General features: G+C 40.6%; 1 protein-coding gene across 1 annotated transcript in view; it reads left to right on the top strand.

Annotated features, from left to right (window-relative positions):
- Positions 1-17,491, top strand: part of PEX5 (peroxin 5) — a 442,866-nt gene that overhangs the window by 94,995 nt on the left and 330,380 nt on the right. The window contains exons 5-6 of the mRNA XM_089444941.1: positions 771-1,037; positions 1,281-1,403. Coding sequence (XP_089301067.1) covers positions 771-1,037; positions 1,281-1,403 — 390 coding nt within the window. The remainder of the gene's footprint in view (positions 1-770; positions 1,038-1,280; positions 1,404-17,491) is intronic.

Below are 17,491 nucleotides of genomic sequence, written 5' to 3'. Positions count from 1 at the left end.
TGCTAGAGCTATCAATTCACATCACCTTTAGGCTTCATTGTTATAGCTGTAGTAATCCTAATTGCTAGGGATAACCTCCCTTGAATTGGAGAAGAACCAGCCTAAAGTGAAGGATAGATTGCTTAGGTGACCATCATAGTAGTTCATTCAGGTTGTACCTTGTGGATTAGGGCATTTATCATTAAGTGCAAGTTGGTGAGGTAACACAATCCACCCTTTAGCGTACAAGTGCCTCCATTTTTTTCTGTTAGTTCTTTTATTTATGTTATTCTTATCTTTCTATTTACTTATCACTGTAGTTCACATCACCTTTAGGCTTCATTGTTATAGCTTTAGTAATCCTAATTGCTAGGGATAACCTCCCTTGAATTGGAGAAGAGCCAACCTAAAGTGAAAGGATAGATTGCTTAGGTGACCATCATAGTAGTTCATTCAGGTTGTACCTTGTGGATTAGGGCATTTATCATTAAGTGCAAGTTGGTGAGGTAACACAATCCACCGTTTAGTGTACAGGTGCCTCCATTATTTTCTGTTAGTTCTTTTATTTATGTTATTCTTATCTTTCTATTTACTTATCACAGTAGTTGCAGCAGTACCATCTTGATCAGAAGCACTCTGCAGTAATTTATGTTTGCCACAATTTGATAGTCTGTTACTTCTAAGTTTGGCCACTAATTATTTTTTTGGTAACAATATCAATTTTCTTTACTGTTGTTGAATCTAGACTCTGCTGGAATGTTGACTAATGCAAGATTTACTCAAATTCCCAGGTAAATGCACTTTTGCATTCTTTGGATATTGAAAATGATCTCAGGTCTTGGACTCCTACTGGTGGGAGATTCTCAGAGCTGGAAGAGTACTGGAATGAATCCCAGGGTGCTGGTTATAATTCTATGGTTAGAAACAATTTTGATACCTCTCATCCTTCTGACAAATGGGTCACAGAATATAGTCAAAGAAGCAATATATCTGGATCCTGGGCTGAAGAGTTTGAGCAAGATCATGGTGTTGAAGCTTGGGCAGGCCAGTTCAATCAGGTCAGAATCACAAAATAAGGACAGATGTAATTGTTAGAATGGCTAACATAAGACAATGATTGTTCCACTGCCTTTTTTTACCTAGGATTTTAGGAGCTTTAGCTTTTTAATTGTTTCATGAGTCTTAAAATTCTGTTGTTGATGTTGATAAAATTGGATTTGTTGGTGGATATTTTGGGTATTTGATAGACTCTCCACTGTGAAATGCAACTTTGTTGTGACATTAAGTGCATTGATTTTCAGGAACAGTCTCAGATGGCATCTATGACAAATATGAGAAACATGAACATTTCAAATGCTGCAGCATTGGAGCAAACACGTATGCTTGCCCATACATTGTCTCAAAATCAAGATCCAAAGTTTCAGGTTTGTAATTGTACAGTTTGACCTGAAAGCAGTTACTTTTCAAGGTTCTCTCTTGTAAATGTATTTTCAGGGAATGAAAACTGGTTGACATATTTGTGCCGATGTACTTTAAGTAAAAAGGGTATAGTTATGAAGTCCCTGTCAATGGCATAATAGATACTGAATTTTTGAGAGAGACTCAACACAATCATTTTCAGAATAAAGAACCTGGTACTTCAGATAGTCATGTGCAAGAGTGCATGGGAGAACCCATATGCATATGTTGAATTGGAATCAGCAAAATATCATCATTTCTTAATATGTAGAGAATCAGTGTCATATGAGAAGTAGCCAGTGCAAGTACAAAGAAACTATAGTTGGGCCAAGCAATACTGCGCCTATTCTGTGCAGGGATTGCTGAATATTTTGTCAAACTGTGGAATTTGGGGGGACTGTGGTTGCTTACTCTTTAGGCACATCAACTGTTTTTTGGGGATAATTTATCAACCTTTTATTGTAAAGGATAGGAGATGTTAATAAAGTTGAGCAGGTGCCCAGTCCCCTGTTTAATATCATATTAATAGTCTTCTGTGACTCGGGATGAGCAGGGCAATCTATTCATGCATACAAGGAGATGTTTCATAGGTCTCTTGAATACAATTTCTGCTAAATCCATGACGTTTGAATCTACTGCTGTTTGTGCACGATCTTGACATAACATGGCTCATTATTATCACTAACACGACATTATTATTATATTGTCTGTATATATTATATAATACCAAAATTATGTGGGTTGTGACTGAAACGTCACAGCTCTTTCTCTGTTTCACTTGATATTGGGTCTTGTATGGTAGCGACTACCCACTGTAACGAATCACCACAGAAAATGGAATATAATGAATACTTGCTTATTTGGAGCATATCTTTATGTCTATCATGTGCTGTGTGGAGTGATAGAGTTGATCATATAGATTCTAGTTCAAGCGCTATATCCAATATGGTATCAGAGTAGGATTGATATGACTTCCCAATGCTGACCTTGCAGCAATGCTTCCAATACAGAAAGGGATTTGGTGTCAAGGTTGCTCTGAGAGTACTGTTGAGCACTCTTGTTCCTAGACAGCTTGATCTGTGTACTTCATCTGCTGTGTGGAGTTGATCTTATAAGATTCTAATTTAAACACTATATTCAATATGGTATCAGAGTGGGATTGATATGACTTCCCAATGCTAAACTTCTTACAGCAATGCTTCCCATATAGGAAGTATTTGGTGTTAAGGAAGCTCCAAGAGTACTATTGAGCACTTTTTGTTACCACACAATTCGATCCTCCCTTTATATTGTTGCTGCTTCTGTTGGCATAAAAGGATTGGCACATGAATTAATTTAGGGAAGGAAGAACAAAATTTCCCAGCTCTCTGACAAGTTTTATGTGAAAATGAGTATCTTGAAATATCTCTCCAAACAGCATGCATCATAGGATGTTGTCGCAGTAACTTCAAATCTGTTTCTTACATACAAAAGAAACTTCAAATCTCCAATAGTTGCTCACTATAATGTTTTATTACCTCTATCATTATGAAGGAACCAATGCAAAGTTTGATGTCTATGAAAACTCGAGGCTGAGGGGGGCTTGGATGTACAATTCATCGAGGAACTTGGGAACGAAATGAACAATCTTTCCTAACATGACAGGTCAAAGGTAAAAACCTCCTGATACAAGCCTAGCTGCTTGATTGAGCCTGATGTTGGATTCTCCTAGATGTTGAAAATGGTAGGGAAGGAAGCTCTTTTTGGCTTGTGCCTTAGCCAGAAAGACCACGATTTGTCTTCCTTTGACCATGGAGCGTTTCATGGAGATGGCAAGTTCATGCGTAGTGATGGAGCTTCAATCACGTGGAGCCTTCCTCAGTTAATTACAGGATCGAGTGGCAGTCTGAGTTTAGAAGAGGACTAGTTGCGAGCTTCAGTCTTTGATCGAAGCAAGGACGAGTTAGAGAACTAGTTAGACTCAGTTAACTAAGTCAGTCACAACTCAAGTTCTAAATTTGAACTAGCCTAATTTAGCATGGATTGAATCTATAAAAGAGAGGACGAAGGCACAAGTAAATTACAATTGTTTGTGCACGAGGTTGTGAGACAAGAAAGAGCTCACGAGTTAGTGTGAGAGAGCCTTGATTGTTGAGTGCAGAAATTGTGTCCTAAAGAATAGGAGAACAAGTGTGCTAGGATTTAGGAGGATTGGTTGTGTGGAGTTGGGGTCCTAAGAAATAGGAGCTCAAGTGCGCTAAGAAATAGGGCCTGTAATGTGCTAGGAAATAGGAGATTAGCGAAAGGAATAAGGAGGCCAAGTGCACAAGGCTGGAGGAGCAGAACTGAAGCAAGTCAGCAGGGTTTGCAGAGCAAGTCAAGGAGGCAGCAAAGGAAGAATTGTGTGCAGGAACCAAGATCAAGTAGTGATCAAGGAAGCCAAGATCAATTGTATAAGGTGAGAGTTGTGTGAGAAGCAGAACACTTTCTCAAGAGAGACAAATTGCTTTGTAATAGATTCGATTGCTCCAAGAAAATCAATAAAATAGCCACATCAAGCAAACAAGTTTTCCCTGTTGGATTTCCTAAGAAATGTGTGTTAATATTTGTGTGATATATTTTTATCCGTGTTTTTATTCTGCTGCTTATAAGTTGTTAAGAGATTTTATATCTTGGTGAAAGTAAATTAGTTTCAGTTTTCAGGTGAAAGTAAATTAGTTTCAGTTTTCAGTTATTCATCTAAGTGGTTGCAGAGTTTCATGGAAATTTAACACTAGAGGTGGGATTTCTGTGGGTTGGAGGGGAGGAAATAGTTTGCCTCACTTATCTCTCACCGACAAGCTTTGGAAGTGAGGTGTTTGAGAAAGTTTCACAACTGCCCATTCTGTTGTCCTTTATGCATTACATACCTCTCTTTGATGCTGCCACAACATGAGGGGTAAAGCTGATTGCAAGACCTGTATCCTTTATGGTTGATTCTGAGCGTGCCAAGACATCAACCATCTCATCATTCTCTTACTCTAACCAAATTGGAGTCGATGATGGCTAGAAAATTCTGCCTATCTACTGTTGATGCAAACTCTGTTCTGTACTCTAATAATCCCACCTTTTCTGCATGCTGGTAGCACATTAAACTTATGCTGAAATAGTGGGCTTTTTGTGTCTTCCATGACATGTAAAGAGTCCAACCTATCCTGTACACCTATTGTAGCTGCACTTCAACACTCTTTAGATTTGCTACTTACCATTTAAACAAAACTGCCATGGTTGGCATTATACTGCCCTGCTTTGCAGTAGAAACAACTTTGCTTTTACCCTCCATCACTGACTTCTTCCACTCAACTTTTTTATCTTGTTAGTGTTCGAAATACTTCATCAAAATGGAAAATAAATAAAAATTAAACTTTATCTTGCTGCTTACCTTCGATCCATCACTGACTTCTTCCACATAACTTTTTTATCTTGTTAGTGTTCTAAATACTTCACCAAATTGGAAAATAAATAAAAATTAAACTTTATCTTGCTGCTTACCTTCGATCCATCACTGACTTCTTCCACTCAACTTTTTAATCTTGTTAGTGTTCTAAATACTTCACCAAAATGGAAAATAAATAAAAATTAAACTTTATCTTTCTGCTTAGCTTCGATTTTGGTCCTGTTAAACCCTGAAAATACCCGGATAAAGTGCGATTGATCATTAGTGGGTGTGTTGCTATCACCAACCACACTCCCTCTCACTTCCAGAATGGTTCCTGCCAACTCAAGGAAGTTCCTCTCGAAGGGCTTGAACATTTAGTTTAAATTTTTGGGAAAAAAGTGTCTCAAACATGTGATAAACTTTGCCATCTCCTTAATATCCACAGCTAATTTCTTCAAATCAGTAGACAAAATTGCATATATGTGATTTAAGTTGTCAAACCAGCTCAAATATAACATAAATTTGTGATAATATCCCCTGGTTTCCACAAGAATAATTGGAGAAAAGCAAGCTTTGTCACCATTGAATTTCAGATTTATCGCTTGATATCAAGTGATCAACGAATGAAGGTGGATTTTTAATATAAAGGCTGGCCTTGTCAATTCCAATGGTTTGTTTAGGGAAATGGAGTCAAGAATGGAAGAAAATTAATGAGGTGAATGTTCAAATCTCATTGACTTGAACAATCCATTAAATTCCAACTTGAAAACAATGAAAGCAATCAGAGGATTGGATTTTCACACACTTGCAAACATTAGTTTTTAAAACTAGAAACTAGGGCCAAATTCCACCTTGGGACAGCTCATTTGATGGAGATGATGATTGCATTGGATTCTTCTTTTCGAGAGGTCCAAAATTGATATAATGATCATCTCATTCGGACAAGCAGAAGTGTGATTTTGAATTTATGACCACACGTGCAAATTGTTCAGGTCGGCTTTAGTGTAATGTAGGCTCAAGAAGCCCAATGGACGTGTCTCTTCACCCACAACGAAGTGTATAAATAGAAGAGACCTCACACCTCATTTGGACATCCATCACTCACACATTCTTCTTTCTCTCTTCATCAGATTGGTTCATACAACTTGGGAAGCCTCTCTCTCTCTCTCTCACACACACATTTGGCAAGGAGGACGATTTTTTGGGCAGAAAATTACAGGCCGAATTTCAGACTTCAGGACCAGCATTGACCAAGGAGATTTTGACCTGTTTTGACTGCGGTTTTGAGGGCAGAATTTCGGTTTCTTTAGGCCGCATTGACTGGCACAGAAATCGAGGATTTTGGAGCTGTTTGACCTGTGTTGACTGCAGGTCTGTTTGACCGTAGAGCTGACCGCAGGTTGACCGAGTTTGACCAGAGTTTTTGTGACTGTTTTTGGTTGACTTTGATGACTGCTGGAGGCCGAATTTGACTGCCTTTGGCTGAGCTTCAATGGAGGTGTTTTGCTGCTGTTTTGACTAAAGTTGATTTTTTGGTTAGGGCTGAATTTTGACTGTAGTTGACTGCAGATTTGACAGGGCTGATTTGACTTTGTATTGGGCTAGTCTATTTGACTTTTGTACTCTCTCTCTCTGCTGAACTATTGAATAATAATAAGAAGATTTGATCAAAGGTTTTTTCCCACATTGGGGTTTTTCCATGGCATTCACCAAATCTGGTGTCCTTTTGTCATGGATTGTCTTTTGCATTTGTTTCAAGTTCTATTTGCGTTCACTGTCAATGTGATTAATGGTTAATGTGATTGCTACTGGAAATAAGTGGAAATTGTTATTGAGCTGCTAAAGAAACATTGAAGTAAATTGTGTTAAGCATAGAACATACCATTGTTATCTAAAATTAACATGGAATTAGAGCCCAGGTGAAAACAAAGCCCAAGCAAGAGTGAGAAAAACAATCACTAAGGGAAGCTGTTGGACAAGAATTTGGAGCTAGCCTCAATGATGACTACATCATACTTCAAATCCGAGGACAAGCTTAAGGACAAATCCGACTATCATGCATGGAAGATGTCTCTGGATTTGACTTTGGAAGAGAATGATGCTATGGACTATGTCAAAGGAAGAGCGGTGGATCCCCCTTCAAATGCATCCGCTACTGCCAAAACAAAGTACAAGAAAGGTGAGGTCAAAGCTAAAAAAATTATTGTAGATTCCATTCACAAGCCTTTGGTTGCCTATATTTCTGATTTGGAAACATCTAAGGAGATGTATGACAAGCTGGTTGGGATGTTCAAAGTAAACAATGCAAATCAAGTCCTCTTTCTCAAGAACAAGTTGAAAGACATCAAGATGGAGAGATGAAAGTCCATTCAATCCTACTTCTTGAGGATTACCGAAATCAAGAATGATTTCCCATCTATTGGAGAAGTTGTTGGTGACAACGAGCTCACTCTTATTGCACTTGGAGGTCTTACAAGAGAATGAGATGTGTTTAACACCACCATCCTCAATAATGACATGATTCTAGGTTTTGATGAATTATTGGCTAGATGCACTCAAGAAGAAATAAGGATGATGGAAGAGATAAGCCCTCAAATGGAAATAATCCTACCGCATTCTTCGCTCATACTAAAAGGAACAACAATGCTGGTCCAAGAAGACAAGGTCAAGAATTTAAGCTGGGATTCAAAGAAGGAAGATGCTTCAATTGCAACAAGTTTGGCCATTATGCTAGAGAGTGTCCTCATAAGAAGGATACTCCAAGGGATGATGACAACAACAACCACAACAACTACAAAGGCAATGGCAATCAAAGGAACAACAAGTTCAACAACAAAGAAAAGAGGAATTCTCTCACTGCTCGATATGGAAATGGCCGTCCTCCCAAAAGATTGAGAAACTCCAGGTATGAGGAAACTAATGTTGTAGATCAACAAAATATTTTATCTTATTTTTTCCCTCACCACCGCCTCTCCTCGGGATAATTGGATCATTGGTTGATTGATAGTGGTTCCTCGACACTTCACTAGATACAAGGCGACCTTCTCAAATTTGATTGAAAAGAAGACAAATTTGGAGATCATACTTGGAGACAATGCCACCCACCCCGTGAAAGGGATAGGGATTGTCACTCTTCACCTAAATCAAGGTCAAACCCTTAATCTACAAGAAGTATTGTATGTACCTGATTTGAAAAGAACCCGATATCTATTTCTGTGATGGAAGATAAAGGTTTCATGGTGACATTCGTTGATGGGAAGGTACATGTTTGGCAAAGGAACCCGAAAGATGCATTTACAATTGGATTTGGGGTTGAAGGTCTTTATCAGGTTGGAGGAAGTCCTTTGGGAGCTATGACTTGCGATACTTCTCTTCAGTTTGAATTATGGCACCAAAGATTTGCTCACCTTCATTACAAAGCCTTACCTAATGTAAGGAAGATGGTCACAGGGATGCTCAAATTCAACATAGATCATGGAGGTGTTTTTCAGGGTTGTGCAGCTGGGAAACATACAAGGGGACCATTCCCTTCAAGTGAAAGTCAAACTATTGATATTCTTCAATTGGTCCATTCTGATCTTTCAGGCATGTTGCTCGTAACATCTTTAGGAGGATACTTGTATTATGCAATTTTTGTGGACTTCTCTCCCAAAACATGGATCTATTTCTTGAAGAAGAAGGACAAAGTGTTCAAATGGTTCCACTCTTTCAAAGCGTTGGTCGAGAATCAAACAAGGAAGAAGATGAAAATATTGAGGACCAATAATGGAACTGAATATGAGTCAAATGAATTCAATGACTATTGTAGGGAAGCTAGCTTTAAGAGGGAGACCACTACTACATATACTCCTGAGCAAAATGGAGTTGCTGGAAGGAAGAATTGAACAATCATAGAAGCTACCCGTGCTATGCTTCACGACCAAGGCCTACTGAAGTTCTTATGGAGAGAAGCTTCCAACACCATTGTATATGTTCAAAATAGGTGCCCACATCAAACATTGGACTTCAAGACACTCGAAGAAGTTTTCACTGGTAAAAAACCTGATGTTTCTCATTTAGAATTTTTGGTTGTCCCATATATTTTCATGTGCCGAAAGAGAAGAAACAAGCTAGATGCATCTGGGAAGAAAGGAACTTTTGTGGGCTATAGTGAAACTTCAAAGGCATATAGAATCTACGTGCCTGGTCAAAGAGAAGTGGAAATAAGTCATGATGTCACCTTCGATGAAGATTCTGCACTTGGGAAAGTCAAAGATCTTCCTATCCCTAGGAATGCCAATGATGAGGATGTAGGAAAGAAGGATGGATCTCCAACAGATCATTCGATGCCCGATGTTGAAGACCCGATGGATCCCATTGATCCACCTCGTGGTGAGCCTCTACCTTAAGAAAAAGACCTTTGTGGCTCAAAGATACTCTTGAAGATGCTGAAAGACATGTTGCACCAAGGGGGACATTTCGTGAAAGCAAGAAGCCGAACAGGTACCAAGGGTACTTAGCTGCTATGAGTACCATTGTTCAATTTGAGCCATGTACATTCGAAGAAGCCATGAAGCACCAAGTTTGGAAGGATGCGATGAATGAGGAATATGAATCGATCATGAATAATGATGTTTGGGATGTGGTTCCTAGATCCAAGGGCAGGTCAGTGGTCAGTTCAAAATGGCTTTACAAAATCAAACATGGAATTGATGGGAGTGCTGAAAAGTTCAAGGCCAGGTTCGTTGCTCGAGGCTTCTCTCAAAAGAAAGGGGTGGACTATGACGAGATATTTGCACCGGTTTCCTGATGCACCACTATTTGATCCATCATTGTTGTCGCTGCCTCTCAAGAATGGAGCCTACACCAAATGGATGTCAAAACTACTTTTTTGCATGGCTCGCTTAAGGAGGAAGTCTATGTAGAGCAACTTGAGGGGTTCAAAGTTCAAGACCAAAAGACACATGCATGCAGGTTGAAGAAAGCCCTCTATGAGTTGAAGCAAGCCCCTAGGGCTTGGTATGAGAGATTGATAGCTATCTTATGAAGCTGGGTTTTACAAGGAGTGAAGTTGACCCAAACCTATACTTCAAGGTTGAAAATGACAGTCCTCTTAGCTTGGTTCTTTATGTGGATGATCTTTTTCTGACAGGTGCAGAGTCCAGGCCTTCTCATTTATCAATGCAAGAGGGAATTGGCGTCCGAATTCGAGATGAAGGACCTAGGTTTGATGCACTACTTCTTAGGCTTGGAGGTTTGGCAAAAGCCAGGTGAGATTTTCCTTTCTTGAGGAAAATACATTGTGAAGCTACTCGAGAGATATGGGATGGTGGAATGCAAGTCTATATCTACTCCAATTGAACTCAACTTCAAGAAGCTATGTGGAAGTGCTGTTGGGCCCGCATTGGCAAATCCTTCCGAGTATCAACAACTTGTGAGGTCCCTGATGTTCATAATAAACTCCCATTCGGACATATGCTTCATTGTGAATACATTGAGTCAATTTATGTTCGAGCCTCATCACATACATTGGATTGCTGCCAAGAATCTCTTGAGATATCTTCGTAGCACAATCAACTATGGTTTGAGATACATTTCCAGTGATTTGAGGCTACATGGATATATTGGTGTTGATTGGGCTCGCAGTGTGGTGGATCGTAAGAGCATGTTTGGGTGTTGCTTCTCTTTGGGGTCTACTTCAATATCTTGGATGAGCAGGAAGCAGAAATCAGTTGCTTTAAGCATCGCCGAGGCCGAATACATTGCTGCTAGTATGGCTTGTTGTGAAGCTGTTTGGTTGAGGAAGCTCTTCAGTGAGCTATTTGAGCACGCGCTGGATACTACTGTGATCTTCTGCGACAACCAAAGTGGGTTTCGCCTTTCAGAGAATCCTGTTGTTCCACGACTGCTCTAAGCACATTGATATCAGGTACCACTTTATCCAGGATATGGTACAACAAGGAGCAATAAGGCTCCATCTCATTAAGATGGATGAGCAGATTGCAGACATTCTCACGAAGCCCTTAGGGAAGGTCAAATTCTTAGCCTTCTGTGAGAGACTTGGAGTCGTGGAAAGACCCTCCTATGAGGGTCCCGCATGAGTTGGACACTGAGCTCTGGGAGCTCCTAGGGGCTTGGGGTACTTCTTGGAGCTATGAGCGACCATAGGGTGAGTGGTTCACCTTCCCTTGTGATACCCCATGATGGTTGACATGTGTGTAAGGTGAGTGGTTCACCTTCCCCTACGATTGCGAACACATGTATATAGGGTGAGTGGTTCACCTTTTCCTACGATTGACATATGCATATGATGAGTGGTTCATCTTCTCCTATGGCATATGAGCAGGATGAGTGGTTCACCTTCTCCAACCAATGCCCCAGCATACATCCTACCCATGGAGTCTGGGACTCATGGGAAGTACCTCTCATCTGGCCAATGAGTTGGGAAAAGTGGTTAGGGACTTTGTCACCTTAGCACTATGGATGGATGCATCGTATACTGCTGTACTCCCTCTAACTAGGATGCAAGGTGTTCAACAACTTGATCTGGGATCATTTGAGGTTCTACCTTTGGACTAACTTTTGTCAATGGAGAGTGGTAAGGTCTTGTGACTCACTCTCGATAAATTCTTCCTCATTATTACTTCATGGTTCAACAAAGCAGAGCAGAGATGACAAAGATGGTACATGATGACAGGATGGCATGATGATGACAGCTAGATTGGCAGGTGGAATTCTTCCTAGTTGAAAGGGAGTGTTAAAATTGGCAACTAGGGCCAAATTCCTCTTTGGGACAACTCATTTGATGGAGATGATGATTGCATTGGATTCCTCTTTTCGAGAGGTCCAAGATTGATATAAATATCATCTCATTCGAACAAGCAGAAGTGTGATTTTGAATTTATGACCACACGTGCAAATTGTTCAGGTCAGCCTCAGCTTAATGTAGGCTCAAGAAGCCCAATGGATGTGTCTCTTCACCCACAACGAAGTGTATAAATAGAAGAGACCTCACACCTCATTTGGACATCCATCACTCACACATTCTTCTCTCTCTCTTCATCAGATTGGTTCGTACAGCTTGGGCAGCCTCTCTCTCTCACACGTGTGGCAAGGAGGACGATTTTCTGGGCAGAAAATTACAAGTCGAATTTCAGACTTCAAGACCAGCGTTGACCAAGGAGATTTTGACTTGTTTTGACTGCGGTTTTGAGGGTAGAATTTCGGTTTCTTGAGGTTGTGTTGACTAGCACAAAAATTGAGTATTTTGGAGCACTATGACCTGCGTTGACTGCAAGCTTGTTTGACCGCAGGTTGACTAAGTTTGACCAGAGATTTTGTAACTGTTTTGGGTTGACTTTGACCACTACTAGAGGCTAAATTTGACAGCCTTTGACCGAGCTTCAAAGGAGGTGTTTTGCTGTTGTTTTGACTAAAATTGACTTTCTGGTTAGGACTGAAGTTTGACTGCAGTTGATTGCAGAATTTGACAGGGCTGATTTGACTTTGTATTGGGCTAGTCTATTTGACTTTTGTACTCTCTCTCTCTGCTGAACTATTGAATAATAATAAGAAGATTTGATCAAAGGGTTTTCCCCACATTGGGGTTTTTCCCTGGCATCTGCCAAATTTAGTGTCCTCTTGTCTTGGCTTGTCTTCTACATTTGTTTTATGTTCTATCTGCATTTACTGTCAATGTGATTAATGGTTAATGTGATTGCTACTGGAAATAATTGGAAATTGTTATTGGGCTGCTAAAGGAACATTGAAGTAAATTGTGCTAAGCATAGAACATACCATTGTTATCTAAAATTAACATTAGTCCACAATCAAAGGATTTGATTTTTATTCTTTTGAATGAAGATGCAACTGCGATGTCAAATCAACAACAAAGGAGATTGAAATTTTGTTATAAACACAAATAACATAAATATTTATAAAGTAATATAAATAATATATAATAATTCATAATTAATGAAGAAACAGATGAAAGGACATTTATATATGAAAGGGCACTTCAACGTAGTATATATACGTGATCTGACATTGTATGATCATATCATATCATTTGTACATATACATTCACGTATTATTCATTTATCTCATGGTGGATATCTTTATATTCCAAATATTTTGGATATTTTATTGGGTGCTAGATTTGGTTGTCACATTTGGAATTAGAACTTAATTTTAATCTGGCCTTTGGCCATGATTTTATGAAGAGCTAGTTTTTTTTAATCCTGGTATTTGGCCTAGTCCATTTTTTCAGATTTTCTCTAAATTATCTGGTTTTTGACGACCATTTGGCCTTTGGTTTAGGAACCCCCTCCCCCCCAAACAGACAGACACACACACACACACATAAAAATTAAAAATAGGCACATTAATGAAAAATCCATTCGGCTACCCATTGAAAAAAATAATAATAAAAATTGAAAAAAATACTTTGAAAGAAAAGAAGGGAAAGGAATCATAATCCCCAACAAATGCAGCGGCAAGTGTGGTTTCATTAATAGGAAAGAGAGACACTGTAGGAGTAACTCCCTAAATTTGTTAATTGCCATATTGTCATTACAACGACAATAATAACCCATGGCTGCCACATGGGAGTATAATTGGTTCCATCTAATCATATCCACTACATACATTATTGAATTTTAAGGGAGCATTACTGGTACATGTTGATTTGGGGTAGCATCAAATGTGCTCTAGCCACGAAAATTGGTGGGGAGGTTAAAGCACATGAAATCGCCAATATCCAGAAATGGTTTGGGCAAATTCTAAAAAATTTGGGAGATATTAAAATAATTAATATTTTTAATGGAGTCCCTAAGTCTAAACCTAGGGAAAATAAAATATTAATATGTATTAATATAAAACTGTGTTAGAATGGTCTAAAAGTCATGGATCAAGCCAGAATTAATCTTAGTCGTTGATTAGGGACTTAATCTCGGCCGTTGAATTGTTAACGAGAAAAGTATATAAGCAGGCTTGAGGGTCACTTGGAGAACACACCGAGTTGATCAAGATTTCGATTTTTTGGGGCTAGGTTTGTTGAGGAAGTCGAGAGAGTGATCAGAGTTGCAGCTGAGGGGCAGTGAATACAAAAGCAAAGAGGCAGAGATAGTACCAGGAGGATCAGCGCAGTAGCCGAAAGTGAGGGACGCAGAACCAGCTAGGGGTTCACGCAGAGCCAGCCAGGGCTCACACAGAGGCAGCTAAGAGCTGTGCAGTGCCTTAGAGGGCCAGCGTGGGTGACGCAGAGGGCCAGAGGGTGGACGCAGTGCCTCCAGAGGCTGACGCATGCCAAGCCAGAGTGACGCTGGGCAAACACTGGGCCAGAAAGGGTTGGGGTTTCGTGGGGTAGATTGGAGCTGTGAAGCTGTTGGAGTGAATATCTAGGGTTTCTGCCAGAATATCTGCTTCCGAGTAGAGAGGTACTACTGCTGAGATTATTCTCTGTCTGGTGAGCCGGTTTTGGCATCTAGATTGTATTCAGAAACTGCATAATAATAAAACCCTCAGATAGCTGCACCGGTTTTCCTGCATTGGGTTTTTCCGGGGACATTGGTCCAAAAACAAAGGTGTCACTTGCGTGCTTGTTTTATTTCCTTCAGTTGATGATTTGTAATGTGTTGAGCATGTACTTGTATTTATTTCCAGTATTTACATGGTAAATAACTTGTTAATTAATAGGACAAGTAGGTAGGAATAAATTAGAAAGTACATGAAGGGTTTCTAACAGTTAGACTTAGAAATTCCAACATGGTATCAGAGCGTGGTTGCAGATCACAGGAGAACTGAGGACATCAACCGAGCAGAGTAGCAGAAAACAGCTGTCCCGAGTGACAGAAGTTGTTCCTAGTAGAGTAGTAGCAAGGAAGGGGTGATGCAGTGCCTGCGTCATCAAGATTGAACCAGGAAGAGGACAACGCAGAGATTGAGGAGGGCAGAAAAGGCTCTCGTAGAGCCACAAAGAGACCAGAAGGGTTGACGCAGTTGGCTAGGGGAGCACTTCAGCCAATCCCTGATTGCGCAGAGCCTAGGAGCTCTAACCTTTAGTTTGTTGGGGTTTAGGAGGCTATGGGTAAGTTGCAGAGTGGAGATGGTGGGGTACTGTAGTCAGAACAATACCTAAAAGGGCAAGGCCAAGGAGGAGGGAGTTGCTACTGAGGATTTCTAGCTGAAAAATTTGGATCAGTGGTGCAGCTGCACTAACGATCGGAGTTGGGGCATCTCGACATTGGCAGAAGGTTTTCCAGGAGGGAAATCGAGGCTCAGAGGAAGTCATACCAAGACCTTCCAGGAGGGAAGTAGAGGAGCAGCGAGATGGCAGTGAACGAGGTAAGAGACCAGGATAGATTGGACGAAGCCTCAAACTTCGTAGTCTGGAAGGCCATAATCTTATACGTTCTAGACAGGAATCGTGTCAAGCACTTCGCCTTGAGGACTATATCAATCTCAGTTGACCCAGCTGATAACGACAAGTGCAAGGAGGCAATGGCGAGGGCCAAGAGCATCATTCTTGACGGGGTCGAGAACCATGTAGTACCACATATTGCCGAAAGGGACACGACAAATGAGATGTGGGAGGCCCTAAAGAAATTGTACTAGCATACTTCTGTGCAGAGAAGGATGTTACTAGAAAATCAACTGCGGTCATACTAGATGCAAAAGGGGGAACAGATCGACATCTTCTTCGGTCAATTGAGGGAGATCCAGGATCAACTGACTTCCATAGGGGCCACATCGGATCAAGAATTGATGGTGAGAACAACCCTGAACGCAGTCTCAGAAGATTGGGAGGTGTTTGTCTAGAGCATACTAGGCAAGGCGACCCTTCCTGATTGGGAGGAAATGTGGGCCGCTCTTCGCCAAGAAGAGATCAGAAGGTTGAGCAAGGCGGGAAGCAGCGACAACGGGATCAGAATCAAGAAGGAGGAGGAGGTGGATGCTGTCCTAGCATATGAGGGAAAGCAGTAGAAAGAGAAGAAGAAGGACCTCTCCAAGGTCAAATGCTTCAACTGTGGGGAACTGGGTCACTATGCGAGCCAGTGTTCGAGGAAGAAGAGCAAAGGAGAGGCTTAAAGCGCCAGCAAGGGCGGAGAAGGAAGTGGAGACAAATGATGACTATGCCATGAGTGCTCACACGCCACTTGAGCGGAAGTGGGGAGACATCAAGCTGTAGTCAGACAGACTACAGGTAATGAGGGGCAGGATCCTTGAGGTACCCAACCTCTCGGATTATACCTGGCTACGAGAACCCGAAGAGGAGTAGTAGAGTTGGCGGATATCGGTAGAGACGGATGCGGATGGCCTTCTTAGTTTAATGAAGACTGATGGTGAATGCGTTGAAGACTGATGGTAACCTGGTGCATTTGAAACGCTGCGTTTTTTTTGTAAAGACTGTGGTAATTGATAGAATTGGTATCCGAGCATTTTTTTAAAGACTGTTCTAATTGATAGAATTGGTATCGCTGCGTTTTTTTAAAGACTGTTCTCGGGACTGTAATGTACGTCGTTTCATTTTCCTTGGGAGCTGGTCCTGTACCAGCTTTACTTCTACCTGAGATTTTTAAATGCGGTTGTTTATTACTCCACTAATGTGTTTCGGAGTGCTGGTATTGCTTCTGATGTTGCGGCAAGTGCTCTTGTGGGGGCTTCAAGTGCTCTTGTAGGTTCCGCAAACGGATCTACCCACGCATAAATGCAGCTCCCATAAAAGCGAGCTAGGACTCCACCCTTCATTCGGTCGTTAAAAATGCAGTTTCGGCTTATAGTTCTCTCGTCCACAATTTGTACAGGCCACCACGGAGACGGGTCCATTTTGGCCCACAGGAGTCTCCCTCGAGCCAAGTGCTTTTGCTTTTAGAAAATACATGACGCTACTTTAATACTCTGATTCCTCTCCGCATCAGTTGGTGACTGCGTTTTTTTTATTGACTGTGTAATGGTGACTGCGGTTTTTTATTGAAGACTCTTGGTATGGTGACAGCGTTTTCATGTGACATATGTAAGCAGTGATATATATATGAGCGCCCTTTTTTTGTAAGCAGTGATATATATATGAGCGCCCTTTTTTTGTTGAACAGTGATATATGTAAGCAGTGATATATATTTGAGCGCCCTCGTTTTGTTGAACAGTGATATATATGTGAGCAGTGATATATATATGCTGATGGAATGTTAGAAGAAAAATAAAATGCATAAGGCTATCATATAAGGATTTTTTTTCTCTCTCAACAGAAGTGTTTTTGGCAGAGATATTTTTTTTACAGAATGCATTCAATCATTTCTATGGTCGGAATAGTTCTCACTGGCAAGGAGAACTATTCTGAATGGTCCCGGATGGTAAAACACACCCTTATCTACACTGAGCTGTGGAAAGGAGTGTGTGTCGGAGAAGAAGATAAAGACCCTGTGCAGGCCACATCAGACAAAGAACTCGCCATTTGGGAAAACAAGAACAGCAAAGCCTTTGCATTGATCGCAGCATCTGTAAATGAGGAAGTAAGTTGTCATATTTCATCCTATTCCACTGCCTTTGAAGCTTTACAAAAGCTGAAAGAACTCTATGATACACATTCTGCACTTGAAGTTGTTCAGCTCATGATTAAACTCTTCACTCTTGAACTGAAAAATAATGATCCTCTTACTCTTGCATCTGAAATAAAGTCT

This window comes from Pinus tabuliformis, chromosome 9 (genome assembly GCF_031772625.1).
Source record: "Pinus tabuliformis cultivar Carrire ecotype Pingquan chromosome 9, CPIR1, whole genome shotgun sequence".
NCBI classification, from domain to species: Eukaryota; Viridiplantae; Streptophyta; class Pinopsida; order Pinales; family Pinaceae; genus Pinus; species Pinus tabuliformis.
Note: the sequence above shows the minus strand (reverse complement) of the source record. Positions and strands in the feature narration are given on the sequence as shown.